This window comes from Cololabis saira, chromosome 14, assembly GCF_033807715.1.
Source record: "Cololabis saira isolate AMF1-May2022 chromosome 14, fColSai1.1, whole genome shotgun sequence".
Taxonomy (NCBI): Eukaryota; Metazoa; Chordata; class Actinopteri; order Beloniformes; family Belonidae; genus Cololabis; species Cololabis saira.
Window position 1 is genome coordinate 14,141,055 of NC_084600.1, and position 25,856 is coordinate 14,166,910.

The following is a 25,856-nucleotide window of genomic DNA, read 5'->3' on the forward strand; positions in this document are numbered from 1 at the left end:
TGTAATCAATTTAATAATTATTCTTGCAAAGTTTCATATTCATAAATCCAAATTCAGTCATTCAAAACCCCTTTAAAAAATTTTTGAGAATGAAACCAAACAATACTTGAGTTCCATCTCTGACTCAAATAACAAAAAAGCTGTCAAAACTGTTAATTTGTGCTCTCTATTTAATGTGTTTGTTTAAAAATCCCCCTGGCTCCTGTGTTGTTGTACTTTTATGTATTAATGACTGTTTTGTATGTCTGTCTGTTTATGTTTTTTGTAATATGAGAATTATTCAATAAAGCTTGTAAAAAAAAAAGAAGATTTTATTTCATCCATTTTATTTATTTATATTTTCAATTTTTCAAATTCATAAAAAAAAAAGTCAAAATGAAAAGTGTTTTTTATTCATTTATTAAAATGCCATTAGCAGCTATGAAACTAAGAATCAGAATCAGAAAAGGGTTTATTGCCAAGTTTGTTAAACACGCACAAGGAATTTGGTGTGGTGATTGGTGCAATACAATACAATACAAATATAAATGTATGAACAGAAATGTACAATATGAGGTTTTTACAGTTTTTCTTGATTGCCTAAGCATGATTTTCAAAACAGGGCCCGTGGTTTCAAAACACTACACACAATTAGCACAACAACACACCAAATTAGCAAAACACTACAGATCCTTTGCAAAATTAAACACGCTTGTAAAAACTATACACTTCTTTTTAAAAACCACACTTTGTTACCATATGAAACAAACACGTTTCACATTACTATACTCTGTTTGCACGAGTTACACTCTGCTGTGATAAACCTAAAACACTTTTAGCACTTCTACGTCCCTATGATTAGAGTAGGCTACTATCATCAAAGTAAAAATATACAGTTTTTCTTGATCGTTTTGGCCCATTTTTCCATTCACAGTTTACTTTTTCAAAACAGCTCACACAAAGCCCTTAACAGAAGCTGAAATAACCAAAACACTTTATGATGTTTGCAGAATGACACCACTTTCTCAAAACTTGTCACACATCCATCAAAACCAAACTTTTCCATCAAAAAACCTAGAATCCTTTCTCAATTGAACATGTGTGTTTTCTCATTTATTTACTGTAACGATGGATAACAAAATTGAAACCACAGCTATCAATATCAACTTTTGTTCAACACCCTCATAGTATTGACTATTTTACAACTGACAACATACTACAATTTGGGTTTTGTATTGAGCACTCTAACTTAGTTATATCACTTAGAAATATACTGTCACAAAGTATTTACAGTAAAATCAGAAAATGTGTATACAGTAAAATATTGTAGATCTGTTTTTGTATTGCTGAAGTTCCTGTCAACACCATTGATTTACATTTGTTCTACTGTGTACAAAATGGCAAGATTCTGACAGAAAAATATTTATTGCAGTACTTGTGATATGCACATACTATAAGCAATCAAAATGACAGGGTTCAATATGCAGTACAACAAAGGTCAATTCTCAAAGAAAGTACTGTAAATGAAACACAATCAAATGAAACCCTGTAAATATGAAAAAAATAAAAATAGAGGAAAATTACGCATTGTCGACACGGGCCTGACGATCAGGCCATGTCCTCATCCACATGTTCTCGTCCACGTCCTCCTCGATCCATGCTTGGTGTCAAGTTCAAGCTATTGACCTCTTTGATAGGTTGAGGACTACTTGCTTTGTTTTGCAAAGAGAGTTCACACAGGTGCTGATCATTTTTAGAATTGAGAGAGCAGTTCCAATTGGCTGCTACAAAGTGTCTGCAATGTGTTGCCATGGTAAATCAGTTATGTTTTGTGTCTCTTTGTGAGAAGTGTGTTAACTGTTTTGAAAAGTTTATTACAGTAAAAGTCAAAGAAAATTGTGTGAAAGCAATGAGAAATAGTTAACCGATTCGCCAGAGAGGACTCTTGCTGTGCAAAGAAGGTGTGAGCATTAGATAAAGTTGACCCATGATGTGCAAAATGTGTCAAAGCAATCGAGAAAAACTGTAGTCTTTCTCTGACTCTTGTGCTTGGAGACCAATGAGCTCACCTGCTGCTTTCTATAGTGTAGATACACCTGATTGGTGTGTCTACATTTAAGCAAACAAGTGTTTGCACACCTGGTGACTGTGTTGAACCAACTCGTTGGACGGTGTGCTAATTTGACAGTCAGTGCTTTGGTATTGCAAAGAAGTGACTTTATGATAGATTTTTGTGTCTAATGTACGTTTAGTGTGTTTAGTGTTTTGAAAATCACTGTGTGTAGAGTTTTGCAACAAGTGTGAGGTTGACAATGTGCTTATAGTTGTGCAAATATGGGCTGATGTTTTGCTTCTTGAGTGTAAGGTTTTGCTAATAGTGTACTACTTTTAATTTTAGTGTGTAAGCAATCGAAAAAAACTGTAAAGTGCTGGATATGAGTCTGTACAGAAGTTACTTAGGATGTGCCTTAATGTAACGCATACGGTCAGGATTGGACCGTATGTGTTCAGGCAAATGGCAAATGTGTTCATATAATAGCACCATAATATCACCAGGATATCAGAATCAGAATCAGAATCAGGTTTTATTGGGCAAGTGTGAACATGCCTGACAGGGAATTTGACTCCGGTTATTATCACTCACTGTACAGTAAATAGACAAATGGCTCTTATTAACATATATCCAATTTAAAAAAAAAAGTGAAAGGTGCAGCAGTATGATGTAGACATGGTTATTGAAAGGTGCATTGTTACAGCATATGATTGTGGTTATTATTATTATTATTATTATTACACAGTGATTGATTACTCTGAGACTCTATGAGTGATGAGAGTTCATCAGAGCAACAGCTTGGGGGAAGAAACTGTCTCTGTGTCTGGAGGTTTTGGCTACAGAGCTCTGTAGCGCCGTTCAGAGGGGAGGAGTTCAAACAGACTGTGTCCTGGGTGTGAGGGGTCTGCAGAGATGTTACCTGCCCGTTTCTTGGTCCTGGACCGGTACAGGTCCTGGATAGATGGGAGGTTAGTCCCAATTATCCTCTCTGCAGACCTGATTGTCTGCTGCAGTCTGTGCCTGTCTAGTTTGGTGGCCGATCCGAACCAGACAGTGATGGAAGTGCAGAGAACAGACTGGATGATGGCAGTATGATATCTTATTTCTGTAAAATATACCGCAGCACTTTTTATGAAGTGCAATATGACATCTAATATCCTTTACATCATTTAATGTAAATAACATGCACATCATTTTCATTATTTTATCTTGAATCACTTATCTTTATTTGCATTTGCATTTGGACTACTGCTATGCAACATTTTTGATTCAGTTCATATAAAAGATATTTGCAAAAAAGTAATTAAACCAAAAGGAGAAATCACAATATATTAAACATGACTGACACACACACACACACACACACACACACACACACACACACACACACACACACACACACACACACACACACACACACTTTAGGTCGCGCATTACAGTTTTTCTCTATTGCCAAAACACAAAACCCAATACTCTAAACCAAATGACCAGTTGCCTAAACACATTTAGTAAAACTACCCCCCTTTTGCCACAACCACAAACACAATTCACTTGTAGACACTTTTCACAAAACCCATCCCCTTTTTCTCAAAACTCTAAACACATTTTGCCGTGCTAAAACACATTTTGCATATAACTCTGCTCCAATATCCATTGTGAAGCTCATGTGATGCAAAATGCTACCCACAATCAGCAAAACTTGAACACAATGAACATACCTGGTGTCAATCAGTAAACACAACTACTCATAATTGAAAACACCTATTGCAAATAATGTGACCACACCTATATAAGTCAGTGCAGTTTGCTGAAGGCTCAAAAACAAAAATAGATGATCAAGACAGGAGAAGAGGAGTTCGTGTCAGATGTGTTTGGCATTTGAGAAGGAAATACCATTTAGTGAAGAGTTAACACTGTTTTGAGGGTAGAGTGTGCTTTTGCAAGAGAAGTGTAGGATTTTGCATTTTGTGTGTGAGTTTTGTAATTTGTGTTTAGAGTTTTGAGAAAGTGAGGTAGTCTATCAGGAAATGTGTTTAAACAATTGTGAAAAACTGTAACATCAATCAGCAATTCATTAGTGTGTGTCTGCCACCCTACTCTCCGTTCCTAAACCCAATAGAGGAGTTCTTCTCATCATGGCGGTGGAAGGTCTATGACCGCCAACCTTACACCAGAGAGAACCTTCTCTGGGCTATGGACCTGGCCTGTGATGATGTGGCTGTGGAGGTGTTCCAAGGCTGGGTGTGGCATGCCAGGGCATTCTTCCCACGTTGTTTGGCTATGGACAATATTGCCTGTGACGTTGATGAGGTCTTGTGGCCCCACCCAGCCCAACGTGATGCCGCCCCATGATTTCGGTGTCAACATACAACATACTGTGTCAATTTTCAAACGTACTGTAATAAAAGAAATACCACCCTGAACATTGTGTTCTCAATTGTTACTGTACTGTATCTATTGTGTGTAATGGATCCTCTATGGAGTTTACGGTACTAATTTTTGCATTGAGTTGTGATATTACTGCATTTTCTGCATTGTGTAACTATTCCCATGAAATGCACAAATCTATAGTTTGCCCAAAACATATTTGAGAATAAATAAGGGTTGCTCAAATGCATCCTGGCAGTTGTGAAACTGTAAAAAGAACAGTCTCACACTGTGAACATTGTGTTTTAAATTTTTTTGGTAATGTGGTTAATGATGCTCAGTAGTGTTTACATTTTTGCAGGCCTTGAGTGGTATTTTGGTGTCAGATTTTGCTTTTGAGCATATGAGCAACTGTTTTGGTGTGATGGGTTGGTTTTTGTGCATATGAGCAACTGTTTTGGTGTGATGGGTTGGTTTTTGTGCATATGAGCAACTGTTTTGGTGTGATGGGTTGGTTTTTGAGCATATGAGCATCTGTTTTGGTGTGATGGGTTGGTTTTGAAAAGAAACTGTGAGGTTTAGTGTACGTAGCTTTAGAAAAGTGTTTTGTGTTTAGAGTTTTGTGAAAAGTGAGGGCAGTATCGTGAAATGTGTTTAAGCAATAGTGAAAAACTGTAGTGACCTGACCTGGGTTAAGTTCAGCAAGAATATTTGCTCTCTCATTTCTTTAATGAAGAATCAGGAAAACTAACCTTTAATCCTATAACTCACAGTGAGAGGAAATTAGTCATTGTTTTTCTTTTTAAATAAGGTTAATGTTAGCAGTGATTTGTTATACACCCATTTTGTTGCTGTAGTCACACAACTTTCACTACTGTAGGTTATATGTTAATTTTGACAGTCATGGGGTGTTGGAACTTGGTAAATGAAGGTAACCACTAGTAAAGTTGAGAAGTCCACTTTAAAACAAACAACAACAAAAAAACACATACTGTAGCACCACAGCCCGGCCGACCATTGTCTATAAACATTTTACAAATGGAAATAAATGTTTGGCAATATTGCAAAGGTATAAATATTGTTGCCCTGGTTTTTTACAGTTTAAAAAAAGTAAAAGTTTAAGGGCATGTAAAACGAGTTACATCCTGAAAAGACATGGCGTGTTTGCTGAAACACTGCATCCTCCGTTTTGTTTTTGTTCCACTGTTGTCACATTTTTGCACCTCAGGGCCGTGTTAGGAAACACCCTTATGCAACCAGTGGCTAATGAGCTTTCGGGGGTTGCTAGTGAATTTTCAGGAAATGTTAAAGGGGACGTATTAAATGTTAGAGAACATTTATTTGGGCATTTGACATGACTACCGAGATAAAAATGCCAACATAATGTTACCCATTCAGGTTTACTTGGTTTTGTGAGATCACACACCTGGACCACAATGTTATGATCCAGCCTGCCATTTATTTTTAACTCCATCCATATTGACATCATGCTGCACTTGATGCACCAAACATCTTCTGGGTCAAGTTGCATGCGGAACTAAGACTTGTTGCAGTTCCTTGACTGGCCGCTAGAAGCTGGCTCCCAAAGCAAGTCAGTCTCCCACCCAGAGAAGAGGGATGGAGCTGAGTTAGTGGCCGACTTCATCCTCAAATCAGCTGCTATGAACAGAGTTGTAAAGATGTAATTTAAAGATTTAAGAGGTTTTACTGCATTTGTAATAAATCCTGTCATAATCATTTGATTAGGACTTCAGGAAGCTGTGGCCACCTTTGAAACAAGGACACAATATTCCACCTTTAAAGCAACTAGTCAAAAATGTACTTATTTTTGGGTCAGACCAAACAGGAATTATCTTATATATAAAAAACAAAGCTATCAGGTAAACATCGTGTAATTCCATCATCTGCTTCCTTTCTTATGGTCGTTTGTAGACGTAACCTTGTGACATCGCAGTGATTCTCAGCAGAGGCTTACCAAGTCCTGGAGCAGCCTTCTCTGATACCCTGTCGGCACAGATCAGTCCTCACCTTTAGGAGACCTGAACTGACACTACACCTCCCATAGCCCTCAGAGCTACTCCCATCAGTCCGTGCACAAAGAGACTGGCAGGGAAGGGTAATCCTGCAGGCTTCAATTACAGCTGCCCTAAATTCTTGTCTTTAGCAATAAACCTCATGAAGAATTTATGGCCATCTCAAATCCTGACAGTCATGGCCTCGAACTAAGCCACTTATATGGTCTGGGGGCACTAAAACCAGTTAAAATGTACTCCACAAATGATCTGAAAAGACAAAAACTCTGTTCCTGTCATCCCCGTACCCGAGTACCACTGACGGTAGGTTCCTTACAACACTGGTCTTCAATTCCAGTCTTCCAGTCCTGTGTCCTGCACGTTTTAGATGTTTCTCTGCTTCAGCACACTGTGATACAAATGATTGTGTCATTATCAGATTTGTGCAGATCTTGAAATGTCGATGACGACCATTACCGGTAATTAGAATCAGGTGTGTTAAAGCAGAGAAACATCTAAAATGTGCAGGACACTGGCCCACGAGGACCGGAATTGAGGATCCCTGCCTTACAACACTAAGGGCCCGATTTACTAAGATCCTAAATAAAGAGTACTAAATTGCGTGTGCACTGAAAAAGTTTGCGCGTGCTGTTTGCGTGTGGTTTGCGAGTGATCAACTAAGATTGCGTGCGCAATTGATAACAGGTGCAAACAGCAGTATTTAAATGAGGTGTTGCGTGTCTTAAGGTTTGCGAGCGCAAACTCTGCGCCATGGAGAGTCTGGATGGAATGCACAGTCACAAGTCACAAGCGCAAAATGAAATTTGACGAGTTGGAGTTAGAGATATTAGTGGAAGAGGCAAATAAACACATTAATGAACTACAGCAAATAAATTTAAACATTACCAAAAGAAACGCAATATCGGAGAAAACCTGCGATAGAATGCAGTTGGTAACACAAAAAATGGAAAAACGTCTGGTTTTTCATATTTCAATTTACGTTTATTTACTAAAGAAAAAGCGGCCTTTAATAAAACTTGTGCAACCATTTTTAAAATAGCATGCAGCAGAATAAAGACTCTCTCTCTGCATATTCTTTGATTTTGGATGTCGCCTCCTTGCCACAATAACAGCAGCAGCAGATTAGCACCTTCCTTTCGAACGTATTAAATACAGACGCAATCACAATACGCGCAATTACTTTCAGGCTTGGTAAATCTCATTGCGCGTGGTAAATGGAGCAATTTGCATCTTCCCCTCCCAGTATTTAGCGATTTCTGGCGGGTACGCCCCATATTGATTATTCATCAGGGCAAAAGTACTAAATGAATTGCGTGTGCTATTTTGCGCATTTGAGAGGCGCAGTCCTCTTTGCACGCTGTTAGTAGATCAGCTTGCACATTGGTTTGCGGGTGCTGTCAAGTTTGCACACGTTTTTACACACGCAAACCTTTAGTAAATCAGGCCCTTAGTCTGAACTGCAGACCCGTTTACCTCTAAAACTGTTGCATTGTTAACCAGTATACGGCAGGTGGTTAATGTTAGGGTTTCATCCAGCTCATCTCACCCAAAACCTACGTTGAGACACACACACAATAAAAGACTCAAATAAAACTACCAATAGTAAAATAAAAGTACCTTCTGTAGCCCAGTTGCACATTACTTAAGTGCACTAGACCAGGGATCTGTATCAGCCTGTATTTGACTTGATATGCTCTGGGGGGTAACAATAACCCAATCTGGAGCCACACAGCGGGGGTGGCAGAAAGCAGGGGCTACAGCAAGCCCACGGGGACAAACCTAATGCAGCTCAGGCCTGCCAGTCACGCAAGGAAGGTCTGTGATAATAAATCAGGGTTCTTCAGTCCAGGTCCTTGAGGACCACTGGCCTGGATGTGTTAGATGTTTCTCTGATCCAACAGAACTGATCCAAGTCTGCACATGCTCGTTAATGACCCTGATCATCAACTGTCCAAAGCTGTGAGAGTCTCTGAGTGGGCTTGTAATGGACTGGTGACCTGGCCAGGGTTCACCCTGGCTCCCAATTAATGGCGGCTGGGATAGGATCCACCCCCCCCCCCCCTCAGACACTCAACATCTCCACTTATTTACATTATTGACTACGTTTACATGTAGTCAAAATTCGGGTTACAGTCAATATTCCGGTTACTGAAACATTCAGAATAATCTGTTTACATGCGTGAGCAAACAGGGTTATCCCTGTATACATGGTGATTAATCATTTGGGATATCTCCATCAAACCAGCGACGCACGGAGAACATCATGACACAATTCCCGTCATTTCCGCTTCTTCTTCCTGTATCCAAATCCAAAACAACAATAACAGCAGCACGGCGGATAATGAACAGCCCAGTAGAAGTCGCCTTCTTTTGCACTTTGGTGCTGGTACTGACCCACCACCAGGACTTAACACTATTCCTCGTCGCCTTCTTCATTAATGGAAGGCGAAAACGTGAAGAAATGACAAATGGAGCTGGAGCTGTGCCATCCATATCCATGCTACCCGTTTCCACCAGAGCAACCCGGACACTTTGGATGAAGGTGCAGTCAGGACTGGTGGGAACGGGTCGTAATGATGGAGTTCACCGACGCCGACTGGCGTGACAATTTCCATATGTCTTCCTGGACTCAAAAGACCAAGATTCCCTGCGAAAAGAACATGCGCAGAAAACAAATTCCTGTTCCTTTTGATGGGGATATCCCGTTAGGCTATACATGACCAAATATTCGGGTTAGAAAAGGAGTAACCCAGGGGTCATATTCAGGTTTTTAAAAACCGGAATATGAGCAAATCCCGGTTATTCAGGACCTGTATAATAAACAGCTGTATAGGAAAGCAAAAACTATCCTATCAGACTGTTCCCATCCGATACACCAAGAGTTTCAGTTTCTCCCATCGGGTACATTGCTCAGACTTCCACTTCTCAAAACTAATAGATATAAACATTCTTTTGTACCTTCTGCCATCCCCCTTCATTCCATGAGGTAAAGGTAGCTGTTGTGGGGCTAGATTAGATTTTTAGATTTAAAGTCGTTGTCCTTTTTTTACTATGTGTATATGTTTATATATTGCTGCAAGATTAATTGCCCCATTGGGGACAAATAAAGTTATTGATTGATTGATATTCAAAGGGGTTATTGGTGTTTACATGGCCGTGCGCAACCGGGTTATTGCTAATATTCTGGTTAGAAAAGGGTTATTGACTGCATGTAAACGTAGTCATTGTGTAATCTGGCTGTCAGATAAACAGGTAAACCATCCTCCTACCTCTGCAGAAGATAATTGAATGACTTATCTATTGTATTATAGTCTATTATCTATAGTATTAACTATAGTACAAGACAATATAACTCATCCATCCATCTTCAACAGTCCAGGATATGTACAAGATGGTTGAAGTTCATCTTTTTGAAGATGTCCCCCCTAAATACCAGTGGTTGTACTCGAGGGGTAAAGTGGCGCCTTGAGAAGTTCATGACTTGGAGAAAAAGAAAGTGGAAAAAACCTCCTTAAGACCCGACTGTATTATGCGGTGGTGTGACTCACCGGCATCCAAGGGAGGAGTTCAACAGGTTTAACATTTAATGATATTTAAACTTCAAAGGGATAAATAAAGCAAGCTTAAAAAAATAAAGGCATGCCATTTTAATTGAAACATGCTGCAAAAAGCTCACTTTGTTTAAAAATGAATAGTGGACATCCAGGCGTTACTAAACCCCCGGGAGCAGCCTCTTTAACAGAGACACTGAGCGGGAGAGAGAGGGAGGGAGGGAGAGGGAGGGAGGGATGGAGAGAGAGAGAGGGAGAGGGAAGGAGGGAGAGAGAGAGAGAGAGAGAGAGAGAGAGAGAGAGAGAGAGAGAGAGAGAGAGAGAGAGAGAGAGAGGGAGAGGCACAAGGGAGAAGAATAATGATGAAACTCTAGTGTAAGACACATTTTTAACACGTTTCATGACCTGCAATTTGTGTGAAATGCTGTTTCTTCATGGACAATTTTTTATCACATAAATCCAGTTAGTTAAGTGCAGATTTATTGGGTTTTTTGAATCCAAAAAAGATTCTCAAATCCCTCATCTGAGTGACGAATAGATGGACTAAGGCAACAAGTACATTACATTCGTTGAAAACAATGGCTCATGTGCCCATAAAATATACCCTGGTACACGCAGTCCTTGTTCTTTTAAATGTCAGTTCCAAACCCTTAAATATGTGAAATATCTGCAATGTTTATATCCGAGAACATCAGTTGAACACCATCTCTTTTTTGTGTGAATCGATAAGAAGCAACAAACAACACAGGTTTGTACAAAGTATATAATCAAGTGTATTTTCATCTTTATCCACGTTCTGTACACATATTAAGATCCATTTCACATGAACACTATACAATAGCAATGGGTGAAGAATGGCATATTTTCTGAGCGCCGAGCGGCTCGTATTGAATGGCACTTTCATAAAAAAAGAAAAAGAAAAAAGATAACAGGAGATCACAGAGCATGAATAAAGAACTCAACAGAGAAAATGGCTTTATATCATCAGATCCATCGAGTAACAGATTCAGCACATATAAAATGCACAATGCAACAAAACAAACCATTGCTTTGTTTCATCCCTGTGTTTTTCTCTGCATAATATGAACGGTAAATAATCCAAAAAACAGAAGATATTTGCAGCTATCTGAGGAGAGTGTGCTTTTTGTCCAGATTAAAGTGGAAGGCAATCAAAAATGTAATGCGTTAAGAAGAGTGGTAACAAGATACATTGAAATATCAGAGAAATATCAATACAATTCACAAATTTTCAATTATTCATTTCATAGAATAGTCTTTTGATAACTGATAGAGAAAAAAAAAAAGAATACACATTTTGCTGCTTTACAAGGAGTATCTATGTCTCGGAGATGTTTACATTTGATGTGTGCTTTTGAATTATCCAATGACAGCTCAGAGAAAATAAAAGCTGGAGAGTGAAGGAGCCCCTGGCGAGGTGCGCTTCCAAGCAGCCATCCGAAATACGTTGGTAAATGTGAATCTGTGCTCCTCAAAGCTCCTTCAACTGTAACACTGAAAAGTGGCGGGCGGGGAGGGGGGACCACGCATCTCGGATGTTTATTTCTCTTCCCTGCCTCGTCAGTCTGCTAACCTCTATATATACATGTTTACAGAGACGCCTTCACTGGTGTTCACTGGCTGACCTGGTCACATTTATCCCTACTTGGAATGGCATGGCACACTGACGGCACTATCTCACGTTAGTAATGTCTCTGATCCATCACACCAGAGGATGCACTGATTGCAGGATGGAGAGTGACTTTTTTTTTTTCTTTCCCATCACTTTAAAGATTCAGAATTTTTCACAAGCCGAATATCTTGCCTGGTTTTTACAGGGCAACACTCCATCAGCACCGTAACACTATCTCCTCTGGACAGACGCAGAATGATTGGGGGGACTTTTAAAACCACACAAAATAACACGGAGGCTGCAGAGGTGATGTCTGTTCCAAGTAAAGGCTTTCTCTTGGAGTGTGCTCAGGATGATTGCCGGGGTGCCTCTCTGCTCATCTACCATAAAAATTCAATAACTGGCCTGTTCTGCCTCATGTATCGTACTGGGGACATTGAGACTCGGGATAGGGCATTACAAAGAAGTCCAAAGAAACCGGATGTTCTCAGCGCTTTCTTCACAGTACCATATCCATGCTATATACAAAGCCAAAGTGGATATTCTTCCTCCTAGCTAGTAGAAACATAAAAAAGATACACTAACAAAGAATCGGTGAATGCAGATCGAGTGTACATCTTTGACACAGAGGACGAGTCAGGTCTTGCGCCATCGAGAAGAATTAACCATCATTGGGAGCTGAGCGACTTTTTGAAACATGTAAAAGCAATCTATATTTGCTTTGTGCAGATATTTTTTAATGGCCTGTGATTTTTTTTTTTTCCTTTTTTTTTCTGAAAGTCAGCAAGACAGAACCAATCCTCCGTCCTCCTCTAAGTCTCAGTCCGTCCGCACCTGCCGGTTCTCCGTCTCCGGTTTTTCAGACGTAGTACTCCTTGTCTTTGTTCTTTTTGCCCTTGGAGCTGGTCTTTGCCACGGAGGCCGTCGGCGTGCTTTTGTCCTTGACCACGGCTCCGTTGCCCTCCGCCGTGGAGTTGTTGGCAAAACTGTGGCCCTGGTCCGCCGGGTAGGAGGCCTCGTCCCGGTTGCGGTACTTGTACATGGCATAGAGGAGGATAAGAATGCAGAGAGCAGCAGCAGCCACGATGCCAACCACCATCCCGGTGGTGCTGCTGGACTCCCTGATCACCTCCACGTCGCCGTGCTGGCTCTTTTCGTCGGAGGTGGTGGGGTTGGCTGTGGGCACATGGGGAAAATTGGGAGGGTAAGTTAGTCCCGGTGTGTTTCGGGAGGACGGGGGAGCGGGGGGCAGGAGCACCTGGTCGCGGGTGTTCATTTTGCCTGCGGGGATGTGGATCTGGTCAGGGTTGGTGGTGGGAACAAAAGGAGGTACGGGGCGGGATTTCTGGACCCCACCCTCGCCGACGGCGGGAGGTGGCGGAAGGACTGTCCTGTCAGTGACCACGGGGGAGTTATTATTGTAAAAGTCCTCGTCGTCCGATTCCGTCATCTCCCCTGAGCCGAAGGCCGAGACCTCCACGGGGTCACCGCAGTCCTCCTGGTCCGGGGGGCAGGAGGGGTGAGGGGGGAGAATCAGGGACTCTTTGGTGGTTTCAAGAGGGGAGAGGAGGGTAGGCGGAGGGAGCACGGGGTAACGGGTGGCGATGGATGGGGGCTCAAGGGAGTCCACCGTTATTATAGGCAAGACTAATTCACCCCCTGGAAAGGAAACAGAAAGGTAGGGCATCCTAAATTAGAACATGGGAAAACCTGGCTGAACAGTTGTGCTTTTAAAAGGTGGAGGCACATCTGCTCAGTGTGTTAGTTAGATTCATATCAGCTGGCTCATAGTGACCTCATACATCATTGCTTTCTAACAGCTAGCCCACATAAATCCTGCTTCTCACACACGTGGCATGCAGAATAGTAATATTTTGATATACAGTAATCCCTCGTTTTTCCCGGCGGGGGTTACGTTCCAAAAAGAACCCGTGATAGGTGAAATCTGTGAAGTAGTAACCTTTATTTTTATTATACGAGGCTTCAAATTGCGGAGATCATCACCGCCCCATCGTAGAGCTGGGCGATATGGACCTAAAGTCATATCTCGATATTTTCTAGCTAAATGGCGATACTCTATATATATATGGATATTTTTTCTGTGCCATAATTGGGGTTTCCCCCAAAGCATTATAGCATAGCATCTCTGTTAGCTTCATTTTTTTCTGAGGCAAACCCTTAAAAAAACTGTCAGTTTTAATTCAATGCCTCGTGCCAAATGTCACACAGGTTCCTTTATTAACAGAGGTCTGCACAATATCAAAATGTATAAAACAAATGAAATAAAAATAAACTGCCTGCATATATAGAATAAAAATGCTTCTTGAATAAAATAAAACAAATATCCCTTTCCTGCATAACAATTAAATTCAAATACACTGTGCAATTAATACAATGTAGACAGTAACAGGCAGACTTTTCCACTGAGGTTGACAGTTGTGCAAATAACAAAACATTTGTGCAAATCTCAAATAAAACATTCAAGTCATTTTGTCACAAAATAAGCTATATCAAAATCATAAATTTTTTTTTTTTTTTTAAATATATATTTTTTTTTAAAATCGATATAAACGATATTGTCTCGTACCATATCGCCTTTGAAAATATATCGATATATATTAAAATCTCGATATATCGCCCAGCCTTACCCCACCGCGACCCGATTAATTGGATCTGAACGGGAGTGCAACATTGTCAACATTTTGGAGAAAATTTGCAAACTTAAATTTGGCAAACTGTTTTACGTACATGTACATGTACAGTACATATTAAACCGTAACGTTATTGACACACATGCAGAAGCGGGGAGACTGTTTAGCCAATCAGAATGCAGGACACAATGCACAATGCAAATCCGTGAAACAGCGAGACGTGAAAGGTGAACCGCGTTACAGCGAGGGATTACTGTAATGAGAAAACAGAGAAGATCATGCATGCACACACGACCATACAAGGACCCTCCAACAGCTACGTAGTTGATAAAAGAGCAATGAATTAAATTGCCTTGCTACTGTCTCCACATCTGTAGGAAGGAGCTCATGGAGGACAAGAGAGCAAAGGTTATTGTTTGAAGGAATCACACAGAAATATTGCGGCTTACTGAATGCGCCAGTGCTTTTTAATTACAGTTCGGATGATCACAAGTTAAACCCCCGATGCATTTACCTGTGTATAAAACACATTCCCCTAAAGACATGAGAAAAACATGCACTCACACAACTGTAAGCTTTAATGAATGTGGACATTATACAAATAAAATGCAGTCATATCCAACGTATGTAACAACAAATGCACATGTCCTTACTCCCAACCGTGGAAACTTAAAACGCTCAAACGGAGAAGCAGGTTGGAGAGTTTTCATCCTACACGATCCCCAGAAGGGGACATTTCCATTCAACTGCCAGCCAGCAATCTGCCTCTGAGCAACGCAGAGGCAGTTGTCAGGCTTCAGCGCAGCCAGGATCAGTAGAAACATGGCTCAGAAACATGAGCAGGACCCAGGAGGCAGTTGGAAGCAACGAGAGAGAAGCAAAGCATCATGCTGGTCCAGAGAACAGTCACGCAAGAGATCAAAAAGACAGAACTGTGCACTGCTGGGTGCAAACACGGGGACGGGAATCCTCCACAACATCAACGGGAGACTGGGGAGACCTCATAAAGAATTCAGTGGGGCCGTAGTAAGATGCATACGATTCCGTCAAGTGTGTCATGTTGAAAGAAGATGCTCCGTCTGCACTGCTGCGCTACGTTGAACCTTCCTGTAAGGATGAATATCTGCACTCAGTCTACCTCGGTGCCAACAGACTGGGGGCGTGGCTTACATCCAAAAGTCCTCCAAGTGGAAAAGGCAGGTTTGAAGGACGACCCGTGCAACAATCGTGGCACTGCAAGAGCATTTCCTGATGTGAGAGCTATGAAGGCTGTACCTGGGGTCCTGGCAGGGCCCCAGGTACAGCAGCAGGCTGCAGGATGCAGCCAGGCGTGGTGCGCATGGAGCAGCACGACCAAGCTGGAACAGTGTGCAGGAACAGCTCAACCATGTTGAAACCCAAGGCTCTGCACGGGAGACGTCCACACTGATAAATTGATGTTGGATAAAGACAGTGGTGATATGGGTCTTCATCCCAAGCAACGGGAACATCAAGAAGAGGAACATGAGAAGCTTTAGAAACTTCAAGGACTAAAAGCGGAAGTAGAAATGAATGTAAAGTAAAAGAAACACTTGTATATGTGGCAATAATGGCACTTTTCCACTAGCACCTACTCATCTTAATTCTGCCTGGTTTCTTTTCCATAACAATTCAGCACCTGGAGCAGAAGTAGGAGGTTGGAGTGAAGCTGCTGTGACGTATTTGATTGTGTGATCTAAACGAAGAAGACAACAACACTAAAGATGTAGAATCTGGAGGAGATGATAGATGTGCTGCTGGATCTGTGGCTTGTGTTCCATATCAAGTTAAAAAATGAGAGTGAGAGAAGCTTCAAGCTGAGACACTTTTTACCGGTAGTTTTTTTGTCTCGGTGCTGCTGAAAAGTCCGTTGGGAGCCGTGAGCAGCTATGAAGTGACAGAGCTCCTGGTGGATCTGATCGTTCCTTATCGCCCGTCTAGATCCCTTTTCAATTCTCTCCTCAGCCACCAGGTTTATGAACATCTGCACCTCAGAGTTGGATCACCAAACAGACTTGCTGGTCGAATAAAATGAACCAGAATCTGCCGTCAGAGTCTCTTTCGCTGATGTCACATCCTGACTCAGACGTCTGACGCCAACCCCCCGACCAATCGGTGGCCTGTAGTGTGATGACATCACAGCCCGACTCAGCCGCTTAGAACCTTGGCAGAGTAGTTACAGAAAAAGTATCTACTCGGCACAGTTAGACCCCTAGTGGGAAAGAACCAAACTGAGTGGAGGAGAGCTGAGTAGGTGCTAGTGGAAAAGTGCCATAAGATCTGGACCCTCGGACAAGGAGAGTGGCTCGGCAGATACTTGAAATGACACCAAAGGTCTTCCTCTATGCCCACTACATTCCCTCTCATCATCTCTTTGGGTCCCATGTTGCAGGGACAGACAGAAACAAACATTTTTGATAAGGTCATATTAATCATGGAGGCACTGATGATAAGGGCAGACTCATTCTTTAAAAAAAAAAATCCTTCAATCCAATTTAGTGATTTACTGAAGGATAGAAGATGAATTAGCAAAAGAAGAGCTCATAACAGATGTTTAAATGAGTGCAGCTGTTTCACTGAATGCCATTAAATTACTTCAGAAACACAAAACTGAGAAAAGTGAATTTCATTTGATGGCTTTCGGAAACCATCGCAATTCGTCTGCGATCCAGGGACAAAGAAGCATCTCAGCCATTTAGATCAGCACTCTACTCCCATGTTTTCGCCATAGGCAACCCACCTGTTCCTGGTTCACACTCCTCCAGGTCCTCATCATCACTTGGGCACTCAGCCGAGGCCACTAAAATATCATCAGAGCTCTGGGGCTGCAAGAAAAAAGGGGACAAAATGTGTTGTTTTTTTTTCCAGCTCATGAGCAAGTAACACGTTTTCATCATTAGACCTGCAGTTACTTTTTTAGGAGGGTGTTTTTTAGCTGACTGCTCTATTTGAGGAAATTCTGCAGAACACAGCACCGCGCCAGTGTTGTGTTTTCGCTGCGAGCGAATCCAAGACTGCATGTTGGGAGCGAACGCCTATGCAGCCGCTTTTTATCCTTCACCCTGTGGCTGTTTCCATCCAAGATGTGAAACAACAACCAATAAACATGAGTGAAAGATTTCCCGGGGCTACATGTAATTTAATTGTGGCCAATTTCTTTCATATGATTGGCTTTTGACAACTTGCTCGTGCGATGGAGGCAATATTTTGCAAAAGTCTCTGACGCAGATTTGGAAATTCAAGATAAACCTGGACTCTTGAGGTATTTAAATACATTGAAAGCAAAACTAGTTTTTGGAAAAACCAAAAGAAGTTGGATAAGAAATGCGAAGGAGGAGGGATGAGGGTTGTTTAAGAGCTTAAAACAGGTGGGTTTTTACATTTACATTTACCTTTTCAGATTGATACAAGTAGTGATGCGCCGATTGTTCGGTAACCGAAATTGTTCGGCCGAAAATGGCAAAAAAACACTTTCGGTGTTCGGTGGAATAAGTGGGGGAAAAAATCGAACAATTAATAACGGCGTTGTAATATAAGGAAATAGACTGGCCGCTCCGTCCAGTAACGTTGCGCACAACATAAATCGTTGGCCAATCAAAAACTAACCCCATAAGAATTTTACCTAACATTCACCAGGAGGTGGAACCAAAACAACATAATGCTGGGAAATTAAAACATTTTCATTTTTTTATGTTCAATAAATATTTTCTACCTTGTAATTTTGGAAAAGATTTTTTTCTTTGAAAAGCATGCCTAAATCAAATGTATTTGATTTATGCAATGGTGAAAAAATTGGAAAAATAAATGAAAAACTGCTGAAGAACCATGTTCGGTATTCGGTGTGTTTATTATTATTTTTGGTTTCGGTTTCGGCCACAAATTTTCATTTCGGTGCATCACTAGATACAAGTATATTTATGTTTTCCTAGTTTTTCTCTTTAGATAGGGTCAGGATCAGGGGATGGATCAGGATCAGGATCAGGATATGGTTCAGGATCCCCAGATACAAGTATTTTTTTACATTTTCCTAGTTTTTCTCTTTAGATAGGATCAGCATCAGGACCAGGACCAGGATCCGGGGTTTTTGCTACCCCAGGAGCTTGTGGACAGACATCAGAGGCCAACAGCGTGAGCTCCGAGCTGCTAGGATTCCCCGAGGCCTGACGAACACGAATCTGTCCTCATAAACAAGTATGGACGATGTACACTCACATCTGAGAAGGAAAACTCTTAAAAGGGAGGCAGCCAAAGAACCCCCGCTGCTTTAACATGATAGCGTTCTTCAGATTCCCAGAAAGCAGGGTTATTAGTTAATATTTGATGTGACTCTTTGTTCCTTGAATACTGGGGAAATTACGCCGGAGCAGCATTGTTTGTTGTTTGTGAGCACGTGGTCGTGGTGTTTGATCGGGGTATTGACTTCTGGGGAGGTCTGCAGTCACAGCTCCCGCCTCGTTCTAATTAGATTTCCATTCAACATCACATACATGCATAATGCATCTCAAAATTACATTTTCCAATGTTTTTATTACACTGGAATCCTTTGAATCCACAATGTTGGCAGATATTGTAATTATTGCAGATCTGCAGATTTAATTGCATCTTTGTGATCACCGATAACAATCGAATAACTTTCCTCCCAAAGACGCGAGTTCGCGTTCAAACGGAGTCCAGCTTCCTTTGATGCTCAGCCCTTCAAATAATAACCTCACAAATCAGGAACACCATGAAGCAAGCTGAAGCGCTTTGTTATTTCGCTCTGAAAAAAGTTTCCAGTCGTCACAAAGGAACTGACGATCATTTCTCTGAAATGCCGCGACCTTTGTGAGAGTAGAGAGGAGCCGAGGATTCAAATGTATTATCTGATTTTCTTTAAAACGTGATTGTGTGCTTTTATTTGAGTGGAAAGGATCCTCGAACCAAACTGCTTCCTCTAAAGGTTTTCATTTGAGTTCAAAGCTGCTCCCGAAGCGGTTTCTCCTCTGCTGATGGGACACATTAGTGCTACATAGCAAACGTCAGCGTTGCATATTCATTTTTGCTTTTTATTGATGTCAGATTTACTTTTGAAGATGTTACCAACTCACCTGATGACAATAAAGGAAGCTCTCAGGCAACATGTCTGTTACAGCGTAACAGATCTTTAAAAAGAAAAGCTTGCCTTGCTTTTACTTAATGACACCTCATCTCTAAAACTAACTATAAACAACAAGCGTCTATTGTTGGCTGGTTTTACAGCCGCTAAAAGAATGATAGCCTGTCGCTGGAAACCACCACATGCACTATCGGGGAGGGAATGGCTTTTTGCTTACCGGGATATTGCGCAGCTTGAGCTTTCTACAGCTCGCCTACATTATGCCAAATCATCAAATATCAATTGCTGGTCAAATCTATTAGAGAAAATTTCTGATAGGTTATGAATGTTTGTGGTCCAACTCGTCCATGGTTTACATGTTCTTTGTCTGTTTGGTTTTATGTTTAGAATGGCTTATTTAGTTAAAGGAGCTTGAGGCTCCTTCTAAGAAATGAGACTCTCTAGCGCCACCCTTCACCACGACGGCTGTTGGGGGTACTGCAGCCAACAGTGAAGCCGGCACGGGAGAACGGGGAGAACGTGCATGCAGCGTCATGTGACGTCACATCCGCAGCCCAGCACGGGAAATTCGGGACCGAATTGCAGCACATTTTGCAGCACACAGCCTGTTCAAGGCAAAGGAGAGATACACTAGAGGGCTCATTCTTTTTGGTTTGGAACACTTCATCTGACCTTATTACTAGAAAACTTAAAATGTATACGGATTTTTTTCATAAATCCTGCCACAATCCAGCCTCAAGCTCTTTTAATGGGAATGTCATGGGATTCCTGGATGGCAAGGGGAGGGGGTTGGGAGTGGTGTACGTGTTTTGTGTTTTGTTGCTGCTGTTGTTTTTGTTTTGTGTGTTCTGGTTTTTTTCTTTTTTTTTGTAAGATATGTAATATGTAATAAGTATTCATTTATTTTTTCATGGTTCTCTGCATTGGATCCATTATTGGGGGGGGGGGGGGGGGGGGGGGTTCGTGGGAGCTGGAGGGTGTGGGGAGGACGGGGGGAGCAGCATCTGAGCAGGTGGTGTTTTGTTGTGTTTTTTTTCCTGGACTGTGGGGATGCTTCTCCTTTATATATATAAATGAAAAATAAATAAAAAGTTGATCACAAAAAAAAAAAAAAGAAAAGCTCAAACGGGACCAAACATGGATTAACATTTGGACATTTTCCGATGTTCATTAAAATACATTTTTTGCATCCATCTCAGAGCCATTTACAGACGTCCAAGAAAACAAAATGTCAATATATGTTCTAAGATGAGCCAATTAAAAATTGGTGAACAATAAAAAAGCAATTTAGGGTGACACAAAGCAGCACGTTTCTACAAACCCATTTAATTTGAAAAATGCAATTTAGTTTCTGAACCATTTTTAAAAAACTTCGTCCAACTGGGAAAACGTCAACTTTCATCTAATTCCGAAGCCAATTAACACTTTTCTAATACTTTTCATGCTGCCGACGTTCGGCAAATTAGCGCTCAGCTCCCGTCAGACGTCCCTGTAAACCCCCTGACCTTTGAGATGCTCTCCCTCAGGCTGGGCGAGCGCTGCCTGCGGGTGGTGGTGGTTGCCATGGTGGTGGTGGTCTCCATGATGGTGGTGGACATGTCGGACACGGAGAGCGGCGTGGCGGCGGTGGTGTCCGTGGTCAGCACCGACAGCGAGTCCCCCACCAGCCGCAGGTTGCCCTCCACCTGCACGCTGGGGTCGTTCTCTGCGGCCAGCTTCAGCACCTGCAGGCCGTTGTAGTACAGCCCCGAGATCTGGCCCTGGAAGGGCCGGCCCTTGTCGTGGCCGCCGATCTTGATGGCCGCCTGGCTGTTGAAGATGGTCAGCTGCCTCCCTGACGTAGAGACGGACACACAGAGCAGGAACGGCCAGGAGAGAGGAGAGAACAGTGGAGCAGACATGCACAAGTCAAGCGCCAGATTTTGCACATCAACATCATTTGAACCAGGTGACCTTTAGTGATTAAAGCACATCGATTATAATTCTGTTTAAAAGTCGATTTAGCTGTTAAATTTAAAAGGGGAAAATTAGTGAGCAACACGTTTATGATTCTGACTTTGAACATGCAACAAGGGGGTTAAAGACTATTTAGCCGCCTGTTTAAATGTTTTACGGATCATTTTTTAATGTCACTGAATAAGTTAGCAAACAGTCTGCATGGGGGAGAGGATAGATGCTTCTCTGGGACATGTGTTTCTCTCTCACATCTGGAGTAGATGATGTTCATCCATGGCTTGTTTTTTTTACAGAAAATGATTTCAAAAGCCCGTCCTGAAACACTGCAGACGGTGTGAAGCTAAATGAGATTCCTCCCACTGACTTTGCCGGCTATTAGGCCGTCAGCACGGGCGTAAGCATGGATTTTCCCTCGTGCAGTAGCTTCGCCACCTGAGAGGGGTAATGACACCCAACAGCACTATTGTCAGCAGGTTCACTGATAAGCAGTGCTGCATCACGGGGAGGAAACAGCAGTGATGGGCCCGACTCGGGAGAATACTTATTAGCAAAATCAAGTGGCTTCAAACAGTGAAATGTTGTACTTCAACAGTCTGCCAACGGATGTTGCAGCGGCAGAAACGTATGTGATGTTGAAAAGGGAGGAGAATGTCACATGTCTGATCACATCTAGAGGTTAGGGTTTAAAATAGGCAGTTATTACGAACGACATGCCAGGTTGGTTTCACTGGTGTTATTGCAAAGGTTAGACAGCATTTTAATGTTTTTATGTTAAATAATTACACACAGTTTCTGTTTAAACACAGCGGAAGGGGCTTAAGACAAGGGTTATGTGCTTTTAGTTCAGTTAGTTTTAAGGTGCAGCATCTCCACAGGGTGTAAGGATGACAACAAAGAAAGTTTGCTTTTTCTCTCCTTTAACACGTACTTTCCACTTTAAGATCTTTAAGAGCCGTCAAAATTCACAGCCGGCGCAAAAGCTCCAATTCGAATGGAAACAGAAATGAGGGTAGCTTGAGACCTGTCACCCTTGTCCTCTGGCACTGCACCTCTCATAGGGGAAGGGTATTTAGTGGTTACTTCAAGGTTTAATTCATTAATCAATTAATTTTTACCTTTATCGAGTAGCCACTCGTCTACTACCCGACCAAGTCTGTATGGGATTCTTTGCCTAGCAATAGCCAGTCGCTCATTATCATAGTGTCCTTCAAAGAATTTGGAGAGACAGATTAAAGGTTAAAGTCTGCAAGCTGAAAGATCACATGGTTAGAAACAAAGTTATAAGGGCTAACAGCGTTAACAAGTTAGCAGTTTTCATCCATCTGAGCTTTACTTCGTGTTATCTGGTTATTAAAAGTCACAGCTCTGATACTAATTAGTGTCACGTTTAGGCTATTTATAATGCACTACTCTAGTTATGGTTATAGACGCTATTTATTTAAGCAAAAAGCATAATCCTCAGTAAATATCAATTACAACAAAATAATTTTAAGTGCTGGATAAAGTAGAGGTTAATTCAGGTGAATAAAAGAAACACATGGAAAGTCAGGCACTTGAGCAGAGACAGCGTTGGACCTGCATGTAGGCAGCGCACGACACAACCAGTGTGACCCGAGTGATTATAGAGAGCCAAAGTCTCACCCCACTTTAGTACAAAAGAACATTCAGCATTTAGTTCTTATTATGTTAATTTTGAACAATTACAGCGCCGACAGTCAATCTAAAAGGTTTCACAAGTAGCCCCAAAGGATTAATGACTCAGTTTATGTAGTTAGGCAGATGTTGGTGTTCTGGTTATGACATTACACAAATAATTACTCCCAATTTAGTTACCTTTTTCTCAACTTTTCAGGCGATAATTACTTAAGTCTGGATCATCCCTGATAATTACTACTCCCAGCTAGCTCTCAACCATCTTAATTTGGTATATACACATTGTGCTGCCATGTGCTCATTTAAAACTCCCAGGGATGGACAGAGACCACGTTCCAGCCCGGGAGCTTCTGAGATAACCTCAGTGACAGAGGACTTTAGCTCTCTATTAAACACATGCATTAAACAGAAAAATGAATAGTGTAAAAAACAACACGAAATAACAGAATGAATTGCTCCGGAACAGAGAAGCAAAGTTATCGTTAGGATGATGAACGTTCCTCGTTTCATTTGGAGCCGGTGAAGCAGCGAGGAGTTCAGATAAATAATCACCCAAACTGCGTTAATGAGCTTTTTTTAAATGACCACTTAAATCTTGTTGACATTTCACACGTAAGGTACCTTGTTTCATGCGGTCTCTGTGAAAATACATCCAAGCACGCTTAAACAATCAAATACTGACGTGAAGAAACAGCCATCAAACCCACGACTCCGAAATAGTTGATGTTTTCTCTCTGCATCTTTATTTCATCTCTAAATATCATCAATTTCTGCATTTCAGGCCTAAAACACATTAAAACAACACCAATATGGTATTTACTGTCAACATTCCTTCTCACAACCCTGAAATATTTTCTTGTATCAAGGATGTCAAGTATATTGAGGCCTTTTAAGTGTCATTAGTTGACATTTTAAGGGTTGTCTAGTCTTCAGTTCACACCCCTGTCCGGCTACAGACTGGGTGCTCCTCCTCTTCCTCAGTCATATCCTTAAAGACACCTTTCCCACCAAACTGGTTCCAGGGCTGGTTCTGGGCCAGTGCTGGTTCACGACTCATTCAACTTGTGAACCAGCTGAGAACCAGTTTGTTTTTCCACAGCTCGGGTGCTAAGGGGAGCCACATCAGTTACGTCGCTGCAAACATCAGTTACGTCCCTGCGTTTGCAGTTGTTGAAGTTGAAGCAACAACAACGTGTTTATTCTAATACAGACTTGGTCCACGTTAGGGATGGGCGATATTTTACCGTTCATGATATACCGTCCAAAAAATTCCCCACGGTAAGAATTTGTCATCTCGCGGTAAAAATGATAAAAAGAAAGAAAGAAAGAAAGATATGAGCCTGAAAGAAAGAAAGAAAGATATGAGCCAGAAAGAAAGAAAGAAAGAAAGAAAGATATATATGAGCCAGAAAGAAAGAAAGATATGAGCCAGAAAGAAAGAAAGAAAGAAAGATATATATGAGCCAGAAAGAAAGAAAGATATGAGCCAGAAAGAAAGAAAGAAAGAAAGAAAGAAAGAAAGAAAGATATGAGCCAGAAAGAAAGAAAGAAAGAAAGATATGAGCCAGAAAGAAAGAAAAAAAGAAAGAAATGAGCCAGAAAAAAAGAAAGAAAGATAGAAAGATAGATATGAGCCAGATAGTAAGAAAGAAAGAAAGAAAGAAAGAAAGAAAGAAAGAAAGAAAGAAAGAAAGAAAGAAAGAAAGAAAAAGAAAGAAAGATAAATTCCTGTTGATGACGTTTTTGTGTAACAAACATGTACAGGTGTAACTCATTTAATTGTTTTTTATTAATTCAATTTAATTGGTGTAGTTTAGTAGTATTTAGTATTCTTTTAGAGCAGTGATTTGGGGGCTCCAAAGACTGAATGTGGTGATAGATTTATAGTTACAAAGATGGAGTTGAATTGGTATTTTTTTTATCGTCATTTTTATCGTTATCGGGATAAATGCCAGAAATGATCGTGATACATTTTTTAGTCCATACCGCCCATCCCTAGTCCACGTAGCACCTCCGTGGATCATATCACTAAAAGACAGGTTGTCTCCTCCTCAGATCACTGCTGCTTTTCTGCATCCAGATTCAGTCTTATTTGAAAATGTCTCCGTCTCCCAGTCTTGATATTGCCGTTGGTCTTAACAACTGCTCCCCCTCCGCTTACGTAAGCGGTTCTTTCTTGTAGCCCAGCAAAGAGTTGGTGCTACCTTGGAACCGTTTTTTCTGGCCCGGAGCCAGTTCTTTGTCAGTGGAAACAGAAAGCCCTGGTTCCAGAACCAGCCTGGAACCCGTTTGGTGGAAAAAAGGGGTGGTTTTCAATCAGCTGGCTAAGGAATGCATTCAATCAGCTGGAATAGTATGTTGTCCTAAAATCTTAATGAACGTTTCTGCATTTTCTCCATCACAGATAAGGAAATGACCTTTGCCAGGGATGCTGACACAATCCTGTACCGTCACGGAGACTTTGCTGTCACGTATTCATGTTTTCACGTATGTTAGCAAATGAAGCTGACGTGAGAAAACATGAAATATCTTATTCGCGTGCTCTCCCTGTGCACGCCTGGACATTTCTGGGTACTGCGGCTTCCTCCCACAGCTCAGCATCCCGCGCCTCGGGCTGAGTGAGGGTTGTGCATCGTCCTTGGCTTTGATTGTGCATGTTGCTTGTCTCTGCCTGGCCCTGTGTTGGACTAATGACCTGTCCAGAGTGTGTCCTGTCTCCGGCCTGATGGCAGCCAGGACAAACTCCAGCACCTCCGTGACCCTGAAATCAATGAGCTGGGTAGAAGCGGATGAAAGGATGCTTCTCTCTTCAGCCACCCTTTTCTGTTTTGGGCTTGTGAGACAGAACTTTCTCTTTTCTTAAAATAGGG

General features: G+C 41.5%; 1 protein-coding gene across 8 annotated transcripts in view; it reads right to left on the minus strand.

The window, feature by feature from the left end:
• Positions 1–10,732: 10,732 nt before the first annotated feature.
• Positions 10,733–25,856, minus strand: part of nrxn2a (neurexin 2a) — a 190,488-nt gene continuing 175,364 nt past the window's right edge. For 3 of the 8 annotated variants that reach the window (XM_061739796.1, XM_061739795.1, XM_061739794.1), the window contains 4 exons: positions 22,449–22,538; positions 20,883–21,211; positions 17,023–17,107; positions 10,733–13,272 (listed from right to left, as the gene is read on the minus strand). In XM_061739796.1, coding sequence (XP_061595780.1) covers positions 12,473–13,272; positions 17,023–17,107; positions 20,883–21,211; positions 22,449–22,538 — 1,304 coding nt within the window. In that variant the 3' untranslated portion in view covers positions 10,733–12,472. The remainder of the gene's footprint in view (positions 13,273–17,022; positions 17,108–20,882; positions 21,212–22,448; positions 22,539–25,856) is intronic. The other 5 variants (XM_061739801.1, XM_061739800.1, XM_061739798.1 and 2 more) reach the window with 3 other exon arrangements.